Here is a 22,141-nt window from a genome sequence, read left to right on the forward strand (position 1 = left end):
CCCTTCACCATAATTTGGGGGGCCATCATCCAAAGACACCACATCATCTACACAACTTTCCACCCTTCACCATAACTCACCTATATCCATCCACCACCACAAGAGACCATCCATTCACCACTCACACCTTGGTGCCGCATATTTGCAAGGAAGGAGGATTGCTTGGAGTTGTGCTAGTCATTCAATTTGGATTGTTGGAGCATTCTAGGTGTATTCTAGTTTGGTTTTCAATGTTTAATTTCAATTGTTTCTGTTTAATTGCAAGTATGAGGAACTAAACCTCTTTTGGCTAGAGGAGAATTCGAAACCATGAATATATTTGCAATATGAATTGATTTCTTCCAATTGTGATTTGATAAGTTGTGATTGCAATTCAATTATCTATTTTATTCATAACGGATTTGTGTATGTTTATTAGGGATGCATACTTAGTTTTCATGCATGAATTTGATGCTAGGATATAAATAAGTTTCACCTAATCGTTACAAGTTTATATTCATGAGTAGTGAAGGTTGCTTGTCACAATCGCGTTAATTGAATTCTTGGCAAACGTATCATGCATTCATAGTTACAATTGCCTCGTCAACGCTTATGATTTTCATGGAACGTAATGATCCTTAATTGTATCTCTATTATGCATTCATATAGGGGACTTTTAGAGAATGATTTGGGTTGTCGCATGCATTCATCCAATTCAATGAGTAAAGGAAAATATGAGGGTTAATTTGTGCATCACGGTTAATCTGGGGTGTTAAGCATCTTAGTTTATTGAAAAGCTATTGGAGATTGATTTGTATGCAAGTGTGTCATGTGTGGAGAAAGACCTTCTAGCTAGCCCATCATCCATCCAAAACAACCAATTTCGTGCAAATCTGTTTAGTTCTAGTTTCTGTTTTGTTTTACTTTATTTTCGTCCAAAACCCAATCGCCCTTTACTTTAGTGTGTCTAATTAGTTAAAATCTGTTTTAGTTTGTGTTTTTAAGTGTTTTGAGTCTATAGAGTCTAGTTAAGTGTTTTTAAGTTTCTTTTTGTAAGTCAGTTTAGTTTAAATTAGCAATCCCTCCTAATCCCTGATCCAGAACGATCCCTACTTATACATATACTACAATTGTTACAAGAGGGTTTAATTTGAGTGCTTAACTTTCATCGCATCAAAATTGCTTATGGTTTTTTTACTATTTTCCAAGTTACTCAAGATTATTCGGAGTTGTGCCCAATCCCTTCACACGGAGGTACGCAAATTTAGTTCAAACAATTGGGGCTTTCATTGAGAGAGAACTCATATTCCTTTCGACCAGATCACTCTACCCCATGTAAGCAATGCCTAGAAAATCGCTCGTGGTAAAGCCAAAGACCGGAATGCAAAAGAAGTCTCCATCATTGATCAAGTTTCGGATGAGGTACTATAGATACACAAGTCAGTAAAAGACCTTAAAAGGAACTTAAAAATTAAACAAAGGCTGAGGCTTGCCAGGTTGAATGAAAGAATGAAAACTATAGAAGACATCCTCGCCCAATTTGCAAGTTTCGTTGTTCGTGCTTCCCCAAGAACGATTGATCCACACCTTGAACAATTGACCCAAAAAATCGTTTTAACAACATATTCAACAAAACTACAGAAGATTTTGAGACCATTATCTCCCCGACACATGGACAAGAAGTTTCTTCCAAGCATCAATCGCATAAAAGGAAGACATGAGTACTTCAAACGAGTGCAAAAATGGAGAAAGATGATCCCGGGAAAACCTCGGATAAAGAATCCTTTCATTAGGCCAAATATTGTTTATCCACCCTCTAATGTCACTCTCGTCATCTGGCTACATATCTCATACGCCAGGGTCGGTAGAATCCTTATTGATAGCGGGTTGAAAATCAATATCCTCTTTAAGGGAGCAACTACAAGGATAGATATCCTAGAGAGAATTAACTCAAGAAGGTCTACTATTCAAACTCTTAATAGAACCCCGCTCAGCACCTTGGGAATCGTATGTCTCATGGTTCAAACGAAACCATCTAAACATTTGATGACTTTCGATGTGATGGACAACCCATCCCCTTACAAAGTTATCCTTGGTCGAGAATGACTACATGCCATGGGAAAGGTTCCCTTTGAGGATAGGATCTTGCCTCGCTACTTGAGAGTAGCACCGAGCAGCGAAAGGTCTAACAACTTAGAAACTAAAGAACCTATGCTGAGAAGTAGAACCCCTGCCAGAGAAAATTAGACCCCTTGCAAGCCTCTCCAAGTCACTTAAAATAAAGCAAAGCACCACATAAACTACACACAGTTTGATTCCCTTCCGAGAATATGTAGACAGTCCTTTTCGGACCCAATCGCAATGCCACCTTTTGCGTGAATACAAGCCCATGAAGAACTCATCTCCTAATGCCCCAACTTTGGAATAGGGCCCAAACTTTGAAAACCTTGAAAACAAGGCCCAAACTTGAAAACTTTGCAAGAATGTAAATCTAAAAGAGTTCAAACTTACATTGTTAAAGGAGCCTCTTTTAGCCCTATCCGTCTGGAACGGTTAACAACTTAGGAGAGTCGAACCATAATAAGCGCACCAATGATAGGCGGGCAATGGGTAGGAATGGAGCTACAGTAGGACTAGGGGCGAATGCCTCTACCGAGAATTTTTTTATTTAAAAAATTGTCATTAATAATTTATGTTAATGACTCATTATGCATTCCAAGACTTTAATGCAAAACCTTAAAACAATGCAACCTTAATATACAATGATTGGTTGTTTAATGCATGAAGAAGGTTTGGAAGTTAAGGTTACATAAATGGAGAAGTTGCAAGCTCAAAGCATATAAGGAACTCTCTCACTCTCTCTCTCTCTCTCTTTCTCTCTCTCTCAAAATCAATTATAAACCCCCAAGTTCAAAACTAAAAAACCCTAGAAAACAAATATACCTAAGGAAATCAAATTTTCCATCAGTTAACTTGTCCCAAAGACACTTGTCTATTGCAAAAGAAATCTAGGCAGATCAATGGCCAGAAACTGACTACCAGCAAAAAGGTGTCAGTCAACCTATGTAAGCTGTCTTAATTTGTATGCCTAGACGGCTGGAAGTCAATTCGCAAAACTGACTAGACAATTAAACTAGACAGAATGCAACACAAATGGAGATATGAGATGCACATGCATAATCAAACCTTTAAAGTGAGGTGAGCTACATCCTTGAACTTTTAATCCCAGTAGCAGCATCTCATAATCAGAGAATGTAATCTAAAACTAAATTGAGCATGTGGTACATAAATACAATATTTGACAAGGAAAGCTAACCACTTAAAACTAGACTTTACAATCTCCCCCATTTGGCTTTCCTTGACAAAATACTCTAAGCCTAGAACTAATTTCACTCACACACACTTAAGAGAAGAGCCAAGGAATGAATCCTGTATATGACCCTGCACATGAACAACTCTTGACAAGAACAAGTGAAATTTATCATGGGTAACAAAAGGCTTGCAAGGTATGAAACACAATGAAATTTTTCTCCCCCATTTTGTCATGGCAAGACAAAGACAAGGTGGAAAAACACACAAAATAGTCAAATTTGTTGCAAATACACAAGACAAGAACAATAAGAGCACAGCAGATAAAGAATTTGCAATAGATCATACGGATAAGCCCAAACAATGTGTAGCAACAAGTAAGCACAAAAAGATGCATGTGTTGTGAATTAACTCCCCCATAATGGTAACTTTCCCAAAATTGATGTGATTCATGAAAACACACTCCCCCATAATTCTAACTTATAACTTCATTTATCTGATTACGGACAGTGACTCAATAGAAAGAACAGATGACCATTGAAACATAAATTTGAGCAAAGACATAGGCAAATGTACCTAAACAACTGAAGGCAACTCATTAAGATGATAGAGATCAAAATAACAGTTAAATCTTTGCACCAATAAACTATAGCTAAAATACAAGCCACGAAAGGGATAATAGAAAGTAGTTTGAATATCAATGCTTCCAAGAGATATTGATATGACAAGTGTTTGACAAAACAATATGCAATGCAATTCTCAAAAGACAATTCTTCAAGGACATACAAAGACAATAATATAGAGATGAACTCTTGCTCGTGATGCAACTGTGGTGTGTCAAGGTAAGGGGATAAGATTGGTGACAGCCATCTTGAAATCATAGAACAAAGAATTTAATCTCAAAAGCATTTTCAAAGTTAACCAAGCTTTTAATAATTCGTTGATCTTAAGAGACAACACTTCCTACATCATATGGACAATGGACAAGACTCGCAAAAAGCAAGACATAAGCCTTGAAGGCAAAAGCCAACTTTGGTGTGGAACTTTGAGTGAGGCACCAATTTGAGAAATGCCAACGTCATTTAAATGAAGGTGAAATTTTGATGGATCACCATTAATATTTTAAGAGAATTTGATACATGACCTATAGAAGGGGAACTTGAAGCACTACACATGACATTGCATGGAAGGCCAAAATGAAGGGATTTTCCCATTTGATAATATATACTTTCTTTTGAAAGCACCCGTTTCACAAGAGACTCTCCTATTTGAATTTTTGTTTTGATTCGGGGAGAGGACAAAAAGAAGAGAATTGGCACATGGTCTAGATTATAGAGTAAGTAAAGTTAGTACCACTCATTTATGACCAAAGCAACATTAAATTCAAAAATACCATTAGATTTGGATGATTGGAAAAAAATGATTTTTCAAAGCCCAATCTGAGAGAATTGGGAGAACCTTTGACATCAAAATGAAGGAGTATCCAAGGCTAATCCATATATTGCTAACAATGTATGATAGATAAGAGATGCATACGAAGAGCAAAATGAGGTTATATGATGAGATACCTAACTATACAAAAACATGCATAGTGACTAGACAAAATATTCAACTTTTGGAAGCAAGGCTATACAACCTATTCAAATGATATCACAAAGACCAATAGACCGTACAAGATCTTCATACCTTCAATTATCTAGGGCTTTAGTGAATATGTCAATTAGTTGTTTTCCAGTTGGCACAAAAGGTTAAGGTAAGAATTTTACCTTCCAAAAGATTTCTAATGAAATGATGCCTTATATCAATACTTTTGGTTCTTGAATGTTGGATAGGGTTCTTGGAAATATCAAAAGCACTCATATTGTCACAATAAACAAGAAAGGCGGATTGAGAGATACCATAATCAGTGGCATTTGCTTCATCCACATTAATTGTGTGCAACAGCTTCCAACAGCAACATATTCAGCATCACTATTATCCTTAAAAGAGGGAAATAACACATCATCATTTTCATTTGCCAAGGAGGGAGGGACATAAGTGTCATCAATCTTGACATTTATGAACTCCATGATGGTTTTTGTTCTCAGATTGTAAACCTTATAAGCCCGACTTATGTTGGAGTACCCCAAGAAGATTTCTTCATCACTCTTAGTATCAAACTTTGCAAGATGCTCCCAATCACGTAGAATGTAGCACACATTCCCAAAGACTTTGAAATACTTCACCATTGGCTTCTCCCTCTAGAGTTCATAACGTGTCACATTAGTGCCAAGTCTGATAAATACTATATTTGAGATGTAGCAAGTAGTGTTCATAACTTCGACCGTAAAGTGTTTTGCCAAGTTTTTGCTATTAAGTAGAACCCTAGTCATCTCTATAAAAACACAAATTTTCCTTTCCACTACACCATTTTGTTGAGGGGTGATTGGAGCATAAAACTCATGCTTAATGTCATTGGTTGAACAAAAATCATCAAAGTGAGCATTCTCAAATTTAGTTCCATGATTAGTTCTAATTCTAACTAGAGTAGGACGGCTAGATAGAGATTCATTCAACATTACTTTGTACACAATGAGGAATTATTAAAAGGTATCAGATTTCTCCCTTAAAAAGCATTCCCAAGTGAATCTAGAGTAGTCATCCACAATCACCAAGATGTACTTGGTCCAACAAGATTTATATAAATCAATTGAAGAGGCTTAGTTGTTCCAACGTCAATCACTTTCTTATGTACCACCATAGATTGCTTTCCCAATTGACATGATCTGCAAACATAGAAGCCAGAAACAGAAGGAGGTAGCAGCCCTCTCACAGCCTCATTTGGACAACTTCTTGAGGACCTTGAAGTTTATATGCCCAAGTCTCTTATGCGACAATGCACTAGTTCATCAATAGCTTCGTGGCACATGGAGTATTCAGCAACCTTAGAGACATCAAGAATGTAGCAATTGTCTTCAGATCTCGGAAGTACAAGCAAGTTGTTTCCATGTTCATCCACAATCTGACACCCTCTTTTTGAGAAACACACTTTATCAGCCACATCATCACACAACTGGCTAATGCTAATGACATTTGACTTCAACCTATCAACATAGCTAACATTTTCAAGCTTAGGTAATCCAGGGATCTTGACATCACATTTTCCTATGATCTGAGACTTGTCTCCACCACAAACACAACACCACCGCCAATAAAATAAGCAAGAGATAAGAAACCCTTCTTGTCTCCAGTTATGTGATGAGATCACCCACTATCAAAATATCACACATTTGGTTTGGTAGCAGATAGAGTATTTAGAACAGCAAGGCACATGTTTGAGTCCTTATAAACCCACTTCGAACTTTGGTTAATATTTCCTGATAAAGAAGAAGCTGAGCAATTTTGTTGACTTCAATGACTAGACGATGCACCTAATTCTTCATCAAATTGGTCTTTCTAGAGTACAATTTTCTACATTTTGGACGAATGTGCCCAACTTCACCATAGTGACGACACGTATGAATAGATTTTGTCTTTGGAATGGTTTGACATTTTGAGATACAGGCCTAGATTCTCTCACAAATTTTGTTTTGGTAGGGATAGAACTTAAGCCACTTTCTACAAAACCAAGACCACTTTTGTCACCGTGTAGTTTTCAAATACTCAGCATCTTGTCAATTTTTTCAGCCCCAATAGTAAGGGGTGAGGGGAAATAATGAGATTTATAGTGGGATTTCTAGTGACTAGCATGCATATACAATTCCAAATTTATATACATAAGCAACGGAAGCATATTATCACAAATTATCAAAGCTATAGTAATGCAAATCCCTTTCAAGAAGCATAGGTTCATGTATGATGCATCTAACAAATTATTGAAGAACAAAGTGAAGGTTGAGTTTTATACATCTTGATCTAGACTTTGGACCAAGGATGGACCAACTCCAAGCTCTTTGTTCTTGGAACTCCTTGAGTTTAGCCTCCCTCCTTGACTCCTCCACCTTGATAGATTTGGAACTCCTTTGATTCTCCTCGAGTCTCCAAAGTAGAAGACCTCTAAAGATCCACACCCACTAGTGTAGTGAGATGGACGTTGGAATAACCAAAAGGAGAAGAGATGATTAGCTATATCTCCCTTTGGTGGCCGGCTATGTATGTATGCAGAGAGAGAGAGACTTGCTTTTCTCTTGTTGAAAAGTTCACACAAAAAGCCCTAATGAAACCTTTTCATTAAACTCCCTTTATAAATGTCAAAGAAGTGAGTCAACCAATTGACTCCTTCTCTCTCTTCTTTCTTTAGCAATGGCCGGCCCCTTATTGTGGGTTTGGACTTTGGCCTTTTATCATCTCAAGTCATTCTATGCTTGAATAAAAAGACCTAATGGGTTTGGGCCCAATAGGCCCGAATGAACCCGAACTTTTCTTTAAGCCCGAAACGATCTTTTATTGCTTCTATGATTTCTTTAGACTTTCTAATTAATCATAACACTTAATTAATCCAATTAATTAATTCCATCATCCTTTAGTTGTCTCACCACAAGAGTGTATCGGTGTACAATTATTTTAGGTTCTAATTAGCGAGGCAGTGAAGTGATTGGTATCAATCCAATTGATTAGTATTTATCCAATCGCTTAGTGAATTAAAACTTACTTTTAATTCTCCTTCTTCTTTGGTGACTACTTATTTAATCATCTAGAAGAACCCACAAGCCATGAGTGACATCTAACCATATATCATGGCTACCCAAGCTAATGTAGAATTTGGTTGGAGAACCTATTCAGTTGGAATTACAATGTAATTCAATCATTCTCTAATACAATACACACAATCACATTACTAAGGTATGGATACTTAATGTCAACCCCCTAATGTGATTATTCCAAGTTATAAGATTCAATTGAGTCGTATAGGAATGTCTTCCATCATTACGCTCGATACTTCGGCTGAAGATTCCCAAATCATATCTTAGAGTATTCTTCCTCTCTTAACGAGGATTAGAGATCCCTTGTTGATCATTCACATGCCTTTGAGAATAAATCACTGACCCCAACAATGCATAGAACACATCCAAGATGAGATGTGGTCACATCTCATTATCAAATGATCAACAACGTATCCCCAAGACAACTATGATGTCTCAGGTCAAAGGATTACTTACATTATTCCAACCAGTCGAGTTACTTGCTTGACATGTGAGTAGACCTCCATGCAAGTACTCTCGTTCGATTGTGTTTAGTGAACTCATTCCCTTAATGAGCACCTACATATTTGTCTTAGTGTCACTACACGAATGGCATGAGACTTTCCATCCTTTCATTTGAAGGGGACATAGTATGTACTGATCTATGTATTGTCAGTGTCCCCCTAACAATCCTATGACCAGGAACCTTTTGGACATTGTGGTTATGTGAAGAAGGTCTCTGCAGTCTAACATTATTAGATTACTTCTTCCATCGATCTATTGTCCATTGATTCACTATTTTGGATGTATATCGTTTATTGAGATAGTCCTAATGAGTGACTTTTCCTTTTGCTGTATTAGAGTTATCTATACATACAGACATTGTCCTGAATGGTTTCTTCCAAAGATTGACTTTCAGGGCATATCTCTAACAAGGCGAATAACTTTATCATTTGCCTCATTCAGCTCAAGTAGCTATTTTCTGTTAGCCTCATGATACATCACGGTATTTGCATTCAACACATGAATTTAATTCGTTAAGTTTTCTTGAGATTCTAGCAAGTTTTTAACATGAGCTTCAAGAGTAGTGAAGACATCATTATCTTCAACTTTGTTATTCCAATTAGGAGCCTTCTCATTCAGCTCTTCAACATGGGCCTCAAGATAACCAATATTTTCATCCAGTTCAATTCTTACTAGGCGAAGAGACTTGTTTTCCTTCTATAACTTAACAGCGTTCTTAGTTAGTTCAATCTTCTTTACTTTTGAATAGCTTGTCTCATCAAAGAGTCTATCATACTTAATGCACAATCCATCATAAGTCATCTTCTCCACCTTATGCTTAACTCTAATAGATTGCTTTTCCCGACTGTTTGATGACTCACTAAACCATTTAGAATCAGGTCCTTTGTTTTTTAGAATTCTTCTGAATTGTTTGACGAATAGGGCAAGATCATCTTATGAGGCATGTCTACATCATCTTATGAGGCATGTCTACACACATCACTAACACCCTCACAGTTCTCAACACTTTTAAAGGCTACTTCTTTTCTCTTTTTAGAGTCACTTTCATCCATGTCAAGCTCCATCTCATAGGTAATGAGTTTCCTAACCAATTTTCCAAGCATGGTCTCATTTAGGTCCAGAAACTTTTGAATGGCAGCCTTCTTTGCTTGAAATCTCTTGGGCAAGCATCTCAAAATCTTTTGAACAACTATTATTTCATCAATAGGCTTCTCTAACCCTAAAAAGCTTCATTTGTTAACATTTCAACTTTCTCAAAGAAGACAGAGAAAGCCTCAGACTCGAGCATTCCCAAATGCTCAAATTTTGAAAGGGTCATTTGGAGCTTTAAATCTCTCACTTGTTTATCACCCTCATGAAGAATTCGAAGTTTGTCCCAAGCTTGCTTGGCAATTATGCAATAGTGAATATAAGCAAACTGATTAGGTGAATTGGCAGAAACAATAGCATTTTTTGCTTTCCTATTAGCAGTCGGAGCAATTTCTCCTTGAGTCCATTCACCTTTTGGCTTAATCACATACTCTCCCTTTACTCACTTGATGGAGCCTTCCACTCAAGAGTGAAATAATTAACAACTATAAGATCTTAAACCACAAGAATATTCGAAACTTCTCTTTCCAAGCAGCATAATTTCTACCATCAAAGAATGGAGGTGTATTACACAAACCACTGACAAGATCACGGTCCATGGTGAGATTCCACCGAATGCCAGCAAATCCTAGAGATCACTCTATGTATATCTAAAGCAAGGCTCTGATACCAATTGAATTGGTACCAAGTGAAATATTTTCTATATAAAAATTATAATCCGATGGACTGACTAGTCAAGCTCGTTAATCAACTAAGATAGATTTGTTAGTCAATAAATCGAAGACTCAAATACCAATTTCGATTCCCAAAAACTATCCTAATCAACAAGGCTGTAGTTCATTGCAAGTTATTTGTGTGTCAAGTGAGCATGATAGTGAGCACACACCATTTAAATGTTCAAAGGATATATGTATCAGGTATGCATATGTGGGATGTGAGACACCATAAAAATAACTTGAACACAAGATATTTTTGGCTAGAAAAACCCACCTATGCGTTAAAAAATCGAGCACTCTCCACTAAGTCCAATCCATTAGTGTAAACAAAGGTTCATACAAAGATCACACAACCTCAATTCCTAGATCCCTATCTACGAAGCAACTTTACCTTTGTACAACTTTGCCTTACACGAGATGGACTCTTTCTGTCTTCACGAAGTGGCAGCTCCTTATGAGCTCATCACCTTGTGGCACTGAGATCAACCCGATCAATGATATGATATTATTTTATGATTTACATATAAAATCTAGATTCAAATGACCAGTCAGATTCTCCATTCAAACAGTTGAAGGAAGAATCTAACTTAAATCTGAAAGCTTGGTCTAAAATCAGATTCAAGGCTTAAAAACCATACAAAAACATTAATGCAAAACCTAAAATAATGCAACCCTAATATACAATGATTGGGTGTTTAATGCATGAAGAAGGTTTGGCAATTAGGGCTTCATAAATGGAGAAGATGCAAGCTCAAAACCTTTAAGGCAACTCTCTCTCTCTCTCTCAAAATAAATTATAAACCTCCCCCCCCCCCCCAAGTTCAAAAGTAAAACCCTATAGAACAAATATACCCAAGAAAATTAGATTTTCCATCAGCCATTTTATCCTAAAGACATTTGTCGGTTGCAAAATAGATATAAGTAGAGCAATGGCCAGAAACTAACTACCAGTAGAAAGGTGTCAATCAGCCCATGTGGGTTGTCTTAATTTGTGTTCCAAGACAGCTGGAAGTCTGCGCGCAAAACTGACTAAATAATTAAACTAGACAAAATGCAACACAGATAGAGATATAAGATGCACATGCATAAACAAACCTTTGAAGTGAGGTAAACCACGTCCTTGAACGTTTAATCCCAGCAGCAGCGTCCCATAATTAGAAAATGTAATCTAAACCTAAATTGAGCATGTGGTACACAAATACAATATTTGACAAGGAAAACCAAATACTTAAAACTAGACTTTACAGAAACTTTAGCCCCAAATCGAGATAGTAGGGGTGGATTCTAGTATAAGAATGGTTGGTATACTTGGAATTAGGAAGGTCGCTCGCTACATTGTTATAATCTTCCCACCAGACTCAACAGTTGTTATGAAGATGTCTACGACTTGCAGGGAAGGCTTCTTCTTCCATTATACTATGAAATATAGCCATAGAAGGCTCAAGAGAAGTGTTAAGACTAGTGTGAACAACAGTGTGAGCAAAAAAACTGGCTACCATGATTACTTGAATACAAGAAAGCTAACAATGCCGAATGTAAAATTAAAGTGCTCTTTGAATGAGATTTGGGAATTTGGGAAGAGAGTGAAGGTTGTGGTACGATCAATATTTAAGTCAAATCCTACTGTTGAATACGAACCAGTTTGTCTCTAAATCAACAGACTTCACTGTTATCGAATGAGATTTCTCATTTTTATGGTTTTACAGGTTGCTCAGGTCTACTCGGATTTGTGATCAACTCCCGCACATGGAGGCGAGTGAATTTGATTCCAAAATATGGCTTGCATGTAAATTGGGTTCCATCATTTTGTAAGCATCTTTGTTAAGTCAGAATGTTGAGCAATCAACGTGCAAAGAATTCTCATTCATTTTTCAAGCAATATGTGCATAAGAAGCACTCTTTGATTGAATTCTTGATTCGGTTTAATCGAGTCCTTGAATAGTGTGATTTGTTTCTTAAGGAAGAAGTCAGGAGATGATAATGTGGCAGTGTATAAAGTACTAAAGAAGACTGCGAGGGTGGCAAATATGAAAAAGTTTGGTGGTTGATACAATCATGGGTTATGCTAATTGCAACTGCAAAGAGATTAAGTTTTGGAGAGTTCCTTGTTCGGCACATATTGGCCTATTTGAGAATGAAAAGAGAGTGAAGAGGGAGCTATGAGTTCTCAATCCAATTCAAGTGGAAAGAAAAGTGGCATAAAAAACAAGTACAAAAGGGAAGCGAAGTCAATATCGGAATCGCACCAAAGGCTAAAAGAATTGTCCACGTCTAGATCTATGTAACAAAATTAATTATTGCTTTACGCTTTACCTCACAATATATTAGTAGTAGTAATATTTAAAACAACTTTGGATTGGTTTCTTGTTGTCAAGGTCTTGCCCGACCGAACACGAAGAACACACACTGGCCACATCGAGCGCTGTTACCAGTAATGTTACCGAGTCAAATGAAGATGGTGTCCTTGTGTGTAATTTAATCCCAACCAAACACAGTAACCATCATTTTTTTATAAAGTTTTATGAATATATGTTGAATGACCAATTAAACAGGGTCTGAAAAGTAATTTATGGCGAGTCATTTTTTATACAAGATTGATGCGTAAAATAAGTTAACACACAAAATTAAACCCTCTTTTTATCAAATGTAGTAAAGTATGTAAGTAGGGATCGTTCTAGGCCGGGGATTAGGAGGGATTGCTAAACACTTGAAAACTGACTTAAAAACATAAAAACAAAATTTAAAACACTAAACTAGACTCAAAGAATGCAAAACTATACTTTAAAATACTTAAACAAACATAAAACTCAAAACAGCAACCTAATGACTCAAAACTGCCTAAAAACCACTTTCTGGGCAGTTTTGAGAACCTAACAAGAACTTGGACGAAGTTGGATGAAAACTTGAATCAAAACACTTAGAAACACAAATCAAAACACTTTCTAACTAATCTAAGACTTCAAAATAAAGGGGGATTTGTTTTGGACGAAAATTGAAAACAAAACAGAAACTTTAAAACAAAACAGGTTGTAAAACGTTTTTGGATGAAAAGGATGGATAAAAGGCTAGTTAGGAGGTTCTTCTCCACACATGACACACTTGCAAACAAAATGATTTTCAGTTGTTCTTTCAATAAATTATGAAACTCAACACCCCAAGTTAATTAGATACGCTTAAATTAACCTTCAAGTTCTCCTTAAGTTAATGAATTGGATGGAAAAGCGCATACAACAATTCAAAGCATTCCTCAAAGGTTCCTTACGTGATGAGCACAATAAAGATACAATCAAGAATCATGAAGCACAATGAGAACTATAAGTGTTGACGAGGCATTCGTTACTATGATGAGCATGAAACTAGTGCCAAGAATTCATTCAACGCGATCGTTTTCAAGCGACCTTCACTACTTGTAATTATAAGATTGTAACTATTAGGTGAAACTCCCTCATAATCTAGCATCATATTCATGCATGAAAACTAAGCGTGCACTCTCAATCAACATACACAAATAAGTTATCAATCAAGTAGATGAACGAATTGAATCCGCAACTTATGAAATAACAACTGAATGTAATCAAATCATATTGCAAGCATGTACATGGTTTCGAATCACCCCCCAACTAAGGGGGTTTAGTTCCTCATTCTTGCAATACAAAGATACATAAAATTAGACATTAAAATCAAAGGTAAGAAAACACCTAAAATGCTCCAACTTGGAAAGCAAGTGCATCAATGGATCTCCCTTCCTCCTTGTTGCGGCATGAAGCTTGTGGACAGATTTTTTTGTGGATTTATGGTGTAGAATGGATGGGGAATGATATGGAGGGGTTTAGGGTGAGTGTGGAAGAGTGTTTGATGGTTGGAAGGTGGTGGAGAACTAGGCAAAGAGGGTGGAAGAAGGTGGAGTGGCTGTTATGTTTTCTAGGCACTAGAATGGTGTTTTTGGGGTGTTTTGCTTCCTAGGGTGTGTATGGACGAATTTCTGTGATAAAATGATGAATATGGGGGATTATCCTTTTGCCAAGGGGTGTAAACATGTATTTATAGGCCCCAAAAACCTTAGAAAATCAAGTTAGGTTAAGGATGAAATGCATGGTAATTTGTGTGTGTGGTGTGCAATGGTCCAAGGGTGAAAATGAAGTGATGATGCAAAGTGTGAAGGGTAAAATGGAGTGGTCTTGAAGCTAGGGAGCATGAATGATTGTGTACATTGCATAGAGATGGAAAGGGAGGTGAAAATGTGTCAATAAATGGGTCAAAGGTGCAGCAACATGTGGTACACAAGGCATGGGATTCCAAATGTGAATGATGGAGCATCAATTGGTGCATGTAATGGATGTAAATGTTGTCTAAAATCTAATGAGTGAAGGGAACAAGAGGTATCAAGCAATTGAGTGTAATAATTAAATGAATTGAAGCATGAAATTAGAAATTATGTAGGGGACAAGAGTGATCAAGCATGGCATGGAATCCAAAGGGAATTCTATGTGGTTTGCATGGCAAGGAATGCAAGTTGGGGTGATAGATTTTTGGGCTATTTTCTTCATCTTTTGGACCATAATTCTTCATATTCTTGGCCTCTTTAGTTCTCAAATTCGTCCATTCACTTGGCCCATGCATTTGCTATCCATTCCAAGCCCGAAACATGCTCCAAAGGCCTCCAAAATGCATCTTCTTGCATACTTTGTACTTAGAGTCTGAAAACACACAAAAATGACTTTAAACATTAAAATAACTAAGGAAACACGACATAAATGCACAAGAACAAGCCAACTAAGTCGCATAAATATGCTCCTATCAAATTCCCCCACACTTAGCTTTTGCTAGTCCTCGAGCAAAACAAAGAGATAAAATGAAACAAAACAAATAAAACACAACCTAAACCTTCCAACATTTGCCTCAGGGATTTCCAATGCACATGACATGTTAAAAATCATTATCCCCACAGATTTGAGTCATCTTTACACTTAAGCACATACTTAATCATAGTCACCACTTACTAGTTCACAATTAATCAATTAAAACAATGTTTTTGATGTAGTAACATGCCTTAGAGAAATCACTCAATTCCTTACAAGATATGCACTCAATTTTCACTCAGATTTTCTAACTACACACCCTATACTAGTTATATGTGAGAAGATTGATGTAGATATGAAAACGAACGCTCACATATATGTATCACAAAGAAAGCAAATTCTGGAGTTAATAAGCATGTTTAGATATGATCTCATGAATGGAATGCTACTACTTAGATGCGAGAACCAGTGACACCATATGCTCATATCAATTTCAAACTTCACATATTGAAACGCATGACACTCAAGATGAAGTTAAGGGTTGTAACGGGGCTTAGGGTGATGGCTAACAAATGAAGGATAAGGATAACAATCGTTCTTAAAGCAATAGCAAGTAAAGTAATGAAATTGAAACTTAGAATTCACTTAGATTGCAGAAATCAGCTTTTAGACACGAAGGGAAAATTCAGGCAATAATTAGGGCCGAATTCTATGTTTTGGACTCTTTCTTCAACAAGCAGCACTTTAAAACTTTTTTTTTTTTTTTTTTTTTTTTTTTCTCAACTCTTCTTTTCTTTTCAACAAGCATAATAACTCACACTTCCCCCACACTTGTTTTCTGCCATACATTAATCAAAAGAAATTCAATTTGAATCATGTTTTACTATGCTTCAAGAACAAGGGTATGGATGGTCCTAAACTAGGCTAGGTAAGGATAATGTGGTTTAACAAAGAATGTAGGCTATCAAGGCTCAATGGGGTTAACTTAAACATATAACGATATGGGATACATGGCAGTTTGGCTTTGGTGGTGGTAACTACACAACTTCATCTTGAATATGTGTTATGCAAATCAATAGCATGCTTTGAATGAAATAGGCATGAGTTCTAGCATTTGGAACTAAATGATGAAACGCCTTCTAAGTAATAACCAAGCAAAGAATAATGAGATCATGCAACGACTTTAGAAAACAATAATGCACAGATTTTAACTCTCCAAATAAACATTTAGGCTCAAGTCTCACAAGGTTGTAGCGTTAGTTTGAGTTCTTTCCTTCAAGCATGTTACAAAAAAAACTAATTTTTTCTTTTATGATTACATGTGATTTCATAAGTTATAACCACAATCACGCATAAATAAAGAGTAAATCAAACTTTCATCCATGTTTATAACTCTCTTTAACAGTCATGCAATTACAAACTGAATCCTCATCATTGTGTTGGAAGGTACCCTAAGACACAAATAAGCACACAAAAACAACTCTTTTTGGGATTTTCAAAAACAATTTTTCAAATTTTTATGAATTTTCGGATTTTTATGTCAAAACACACTGAAATACTCCAAAACAGCTTAAAAAAAATACTTAAAACAATAAGGAACAACACTAGAAGTAATGGGTGATAATTTTCTACGAATTTTATGCAAAACACTAGTTACCCCCCCACACTTAAATCAAACATTGTCCTCAATGTTTCAAGCATATACTCACACCAAAAACAAGCAAATAACAAACGACAAATAAACATGACAAATATGGCAAAGTAAAAACCAGACAGAGTAGAGTTTAAGAACGCAAATCTGGTTTTGGAGATAGTTGATCTTGTTGACTTTCCACAGCTTTGATCTTGAACTGGTTTGGAATTCTGAGCGGGGAATATCAGAGTGCAGTCTGCATTCTTCTCTGCTTGTTTCTTTATTTCCCAGTTTGCTGTTCATTTCCACGAAGTTTAATGTTAAAATCCTTTGCATATTTGTTAATGTTTCAAAATAGAAAGTCACAACCAAAAATAATTAAACAAGTAAGAAAATTGACAATCAAGCAGAATAAATGGGTTGCCTCCCTTAAAGCGCTTGCTTTAACGTCTTCCAGCCGGACGATGAACACCTTCACTTCTCCTTGGAACCCACGGCATGCAGTGGGATCTCCTCCACAACATGCTCCACAAAGTTCTCGTAGTATGGCTTCAAGCGATGTCCATTCACTTTGAATTCTTGCCCGGTTCTCAAGCTCTTAATTTGGACTGCACCATGCACAAAAAGATTAGTAACAACAAACGGGCCAACCCATTTGGAACGTAACTTACCAGGGAATAGACGAAGGCGGGAGTTGAACAACAACACTTTCTGCCCAATTTCGAAAGTCTTGCCTCGAAGCATCTTATCATGGAATGCCGTGGTCTTCTCTTTGTAAATTCTAGCATTCTCATAAGCTTCATGCCTTATCTCATCAAGTTCACTCAATTGAAGCTTTCGATGAATTCCAGCTTGGTCCACATTCAAATTGAAGGTCTTGATGGCCCAATGAGCTCTATGTTCTAATTCCACGGGAAGATGGCAAGGCTTGCCATACACAAGTCGAAAAGGAGACATACCAATGGGGGTCTTGTAAGCCGTTCGATACGCCCATAGTGCATCATCCAGCCGTAAGCTCCAATCTTTTCTATTTGGCCCAACGGTCTTCTCCAAAATCTGTTTGATCTCACGATTAGATACCTCGGCTTGGCCATTGGTTTGGGGGTGGTAAGGTGTGGAAACCTTATGCGTCACATGATACTTCTTGAGTAATGCCCCAATGGTACGGTTGCAAAAATGAGACCCTCCATCACTGATTAGCACCCTAGGCATCCCAAATCTAGAAAAGATATTAGTTTTCACAAAATCTGCCACAACTTTAGAATCGTTAGTTCGAGTGGCTTTCGCTTCCACCCACTTTGAAACATAATCAACGGCAAGTAATATGTAGGTGAAACCAAAAGATGAAGGAAAAGGACCCATAAAATCGATACCCCAAACATCAAAGATTTCAACAACAAAGATGGGTACCTGCGGCATTTGATCTTTTTGGCTAATATTACCTGTCCTTTGGCAGCGATCACATGTTAAACAGAAGGTTCTAGCATCTTTAAACAAAGTAGGCCAATAAAAACCACATTCAAGAACCTTAAAAGCTGTCCTTTGGGTGCCAAAGTGACCCCCACATGCATATGTGTGACAAAAACTTAAAATTGAGTGAAAATCTGATTCATGCACACATCTTCTTATAACCTGATCTGAACAATATTTCCACAAGTATGGGTCATCCCAAACATAAAATCTAGCATCCTTTTTAAGTTTATCACGTTGGAATTTGTTTAGGGTGCTAGGAACTTGTTTAGTCACCAAATAATTCACCAAATCCGCGTACCAAGGCTCACTTACCTGGATAGACATTAGTTGCTCATCGGGGAAGGTTTCAGAAATTGGCGATGCTTCCTTATGCACCATTCGACTTAGGTGGTCAGCCACCACATTCTCCACGCCCTTCTTATCCCGAATCTCAATGTCAAACTCTTGTAGAAGCAACATCCATCGAATTAGTCTAGGCTTGGCCTCTTTTTTTGTGAGTAAATACTTGAGAGCTGCATGATCAGTAAAAATAATAACTTTAGTACCAAGTAAGTATGATCGGAACTTATCTAATGCAAATACCACAGCAAGTAATTCTTTTTCAGTGGTGGAGTAATTTAATTGAGCATCATTTAATGTCCTAGAGGCATAATAAATAACATGAGGTTGTTTGTTCTTTCGTTGCCCCAAAACAGCACCAATCGCATAATCCGAAGCATCGCACATCAACTCGAATGGAAGGCTCCAATCTGGAGGTGTGATAATGGGAGCCGAAGTAAGAGCTTCTTTTAATTGCTTGAATGCCGTGGAGCATGCATCATCAAACTCGAAAGCCACCTCTTTTTGAAGCAATCGGCATAGTGGTTGTGAAATCTTGGAGAAATCCTTTATGAAACGCCTATAAAAACCTGCGTGACCAAGAAACGAACGAACCTCTCTAACCGAAGTTGGAGAGGGTAAGTGACGAACAAGGTCTACCTTAGATTTATCCACTTCAATGCCTTCTTCAGAAATAATATGTCCTAGAACAATACCTTGCTTAACCATGAAGTGACATTTTTCCCAATTAAGCACAAGATTCGTTTCAACACAACGTTTCAAAATTAAGGTCAGATTACTCAAGCAATGATCGAATGAATTACCAAACACGCTGAAATCATCCATGAATATCTCAATAATTTTCTCCACATAATCAGAAAAGATACTCACCATGCATCGTTGAAATGTCGCAGGGGCATTGCACAAACCAAATGGCATGCGCCTGTATGCAAAGGTGCCAAAGGGGCACGTGAACGTTGTCTTTTCTTGGTCCTCCGGAGCTATCACAATTTGGTTATATCCGGAATATCCATCAAGAAAGCAATAAAATTTATAACCGGCTAACCTTTCTAACATTTGGTCCAGGAATGGCAACGGAAAGTGATCCTTCCTTGTCATGGCATTTAACTTCCTGTAATCAATACAAACACGCCAACCAGTCACCACACGAGTGGGTACAAGCTCTTGTTCTTCATTCTTCACCACCGTGATCCCGGACTTCTTTGGAACAACCTGCACGGGAGACACCCAACGACTATCAGAAATAGGGTATATAACACCACAGTCAAGCAATTTTATAACCTCCTTCTTTACTACTTCCAACATGGGTGGATTAAGGCGACGTTGAGCCTCCCGAGATGGCTTAGCTCCCTCCTCCAAAAGGATGCGATGCATGCACGTGGTGGGACTAATGCCTTTGATATCCGCCAAGGTCCATCCAATGGCAGATTTGTGCTCCTTTAACACCCTTATCAACTTGTCTTCTTCTTGGGCCGTGAGTGAGCTAGATATGATGACGGGTAGTGTTTGATCTTCTCCCAAGAAAACATACTTCAAGTGACTAGGTAATGGCTTCAACTCAAGTGTAGGTGGCTGCACAATGGATGGAAGTAACTTGTTAGCCAAAACCGAATCTAAAATTGAGAGTGAAGACTTACCAGAATGTGATGGCAATGACTCGAGGGCCGCGACCATTTCAAACACTTCACCACAAGGAGGCACGGCAATATGGTCAGATTCCATGCTGTGGGTTGCTTGGATTCCCCCACACTTGTTTCTTGCTCCTATGCCGTGCACTAAGGCTATTTCAAGTGCATCGTCGTTCATTCGATCCAAATGTACCTGTGCCAAAGAATCAACAATGTCAATAGCGAAACAAGAATGGTCCTCCATTGGATATTTAATGGTTTCAGAAAGATTAAAACGAATAATGTCTCCATCAAACTCCATGGTTAATGTTCCCATAAACACATCTATTTTTGTTCTCGCTGTTTTCATGAATGGTCGGCCTAGCAAGATTGGCAATGATGGAGCATGGCTTGAATCCTCCATTTCTAAGACATAAAAATCTGCAGGAAAGATAAGATGATTGACCTGCACTAAAACATCCTCAAGGACTCCCTTGGGATAAGCGTTAGAACGATCGGCCAATTGAATTATCACGCCATCCTGTTTTAACTCACCAAGGTTCATTGATGCATAAATGGAATATGGCATAACATTAATAGAAGCACCTAAATCTAACATGCATTTTTCAAATCTAGTGTTTCCAATTACACATGGGATAGTAAAGCTCCCTGGATCCTTACACTTTGGAGGTAACTTCCGTTGCAAAACCGCGGATACATTTTCACTTACCTTCACAACTTCTTTGTTTGAAATTCTTTTCCTAGTTGTGCATAATTCTTTTAAAAACTTTGCGTACCTGGGCACTTGCTTAATAGCATCAAGTAAAGGAATGTTCACTTGGACTTTTCGAAAGGTATCCAAAATGTCCTTTTCGCTTTCTTCTTTCTTCGATTGTGCAAATCTGCGAGGGAAAGGAACATTGGGCAGATTAGTGTTCGAAATCACAACATTTGGAACATTCTTACCTGAGGTGGACGGATGGGATGTCTTAGATGGCTGCGGCATGGGTGATGGTACCCTTGCCGTGGGGTAGGTGTTCTCATCTTCCTTGAGTTGTATCTTCTCATCTTCCTTGTTTCTCACCTCTTTTCCACTTCGTAATGTGATAGCCTTTGCAGATTCGAAGCCACCCTTTGGATTGACCACTGTAGTGCTTGGTAACTTACCATTTTCACGGAATTGCCCCAAAAATTCGGCCATTTGGCCCATTTGCTTCTTCAGCTCATTAACCTCCTTTGCTTGGTTCTGCATTCCCTGCGCCATGGTGGTTAGTAACTGATATGTTTTATCATCATTCATAGACGTACCTGGGTTAGTTTGGGAAGATTGTGCCTGAGGAGGTGGTTGTGGTTCCATTGGCCTTGGAAAGAAACCCGGGGGTTGTCGGAATCCACTTTGTTGGCCATATTGTGGTGCATCTCTCCATCTGAAATTGGGGTGGTCACGCCATCCCGGGTTGTATGTATTGGAGAAAGGATCATTCCTTGGTTGGTTTTGATTCCCATAACCTACAGCATTGGCCGATTCCCATCCTCCATTCTCAATTAATTGAGGGCATTGATCAGATTGGTGTCCTTGAATGGAGCATACACCACAGATTGTAGTTCCTTGCGTTTTGGGGCCTTCAACCAACTGCGATAACATAGACGTAAGGTTAGCCATTTGGGACTGTAACTCAGAAATAGAACTTACCTCATTGACATGATGTGGCCGTGGGGTGTCTCTTTGCCCAACACCTTCATATTGTTGTGCATTGAGTGCTCGATTCGCAATGAGGGTTTTGGCATCCCTAGGTGTCTTATCCACTAGAGCTCCTCCCGCGGAAGCATCCAACATTTGCCGTTCAAGTGGTAAAAGACCTTCGTAAAAGTATTGAAGAAGTAGCTCCTCCTTCATCTGATGTTGTGGACAAGAAGCAACAAGTGATTTAAATCGTTCATAATAAGATGGGAAAGATTCACCTTGGCTTTGCTGAATTCCACTTATTTTTTTACGAAGAAGAATGATGCG

At 37.8% G+C, this 22,141-nt stretch overlaps 1 protein-coding gene across 1 annotated transcript; it reads right to left on the reverse strand.

Annotated features, from left to right (window-relative positions):
• Positions 1-5,144: 5,144 nt before the first annotated feature.
• LOC114819752 (uncharacterized) lies at positions 5,145-21,987 on the reverse strand. Its single transcript, XM_070808459.1, has 3 exons — positions 20,597-21,987; positions 18,497-20,344; positions 5,145-5,528 (listed from the first exon to the last, which is right to left on the reverse strand). The coding sequence occupies exons 1-3, from the start codon at positions 21,965-21,967 to the stop codon at positions 5,145-5,147; spliced, it is 3,603 nt and encodes a 1,200-aa protein (XP_070664560.1). The 5' UTR covers positions 21,968-21,987.
• Positions 21,988-22,141: the final 154 nt, after the last annotated feature.

The sequence above is a fragment of the Malus domestica genome, chromosome 11 (genome assembly GCF_042453785.1).
Source record: "Malus domestica chromosome 11, GDT2T_hap1".
Taxonomy (NCBI): domain Eukaryota; kingdom Viridiplantae; phylum Streptophyta; class Magnoliopsida; order Rosales; family Rosaceae; genus Malus; species Malus domestica.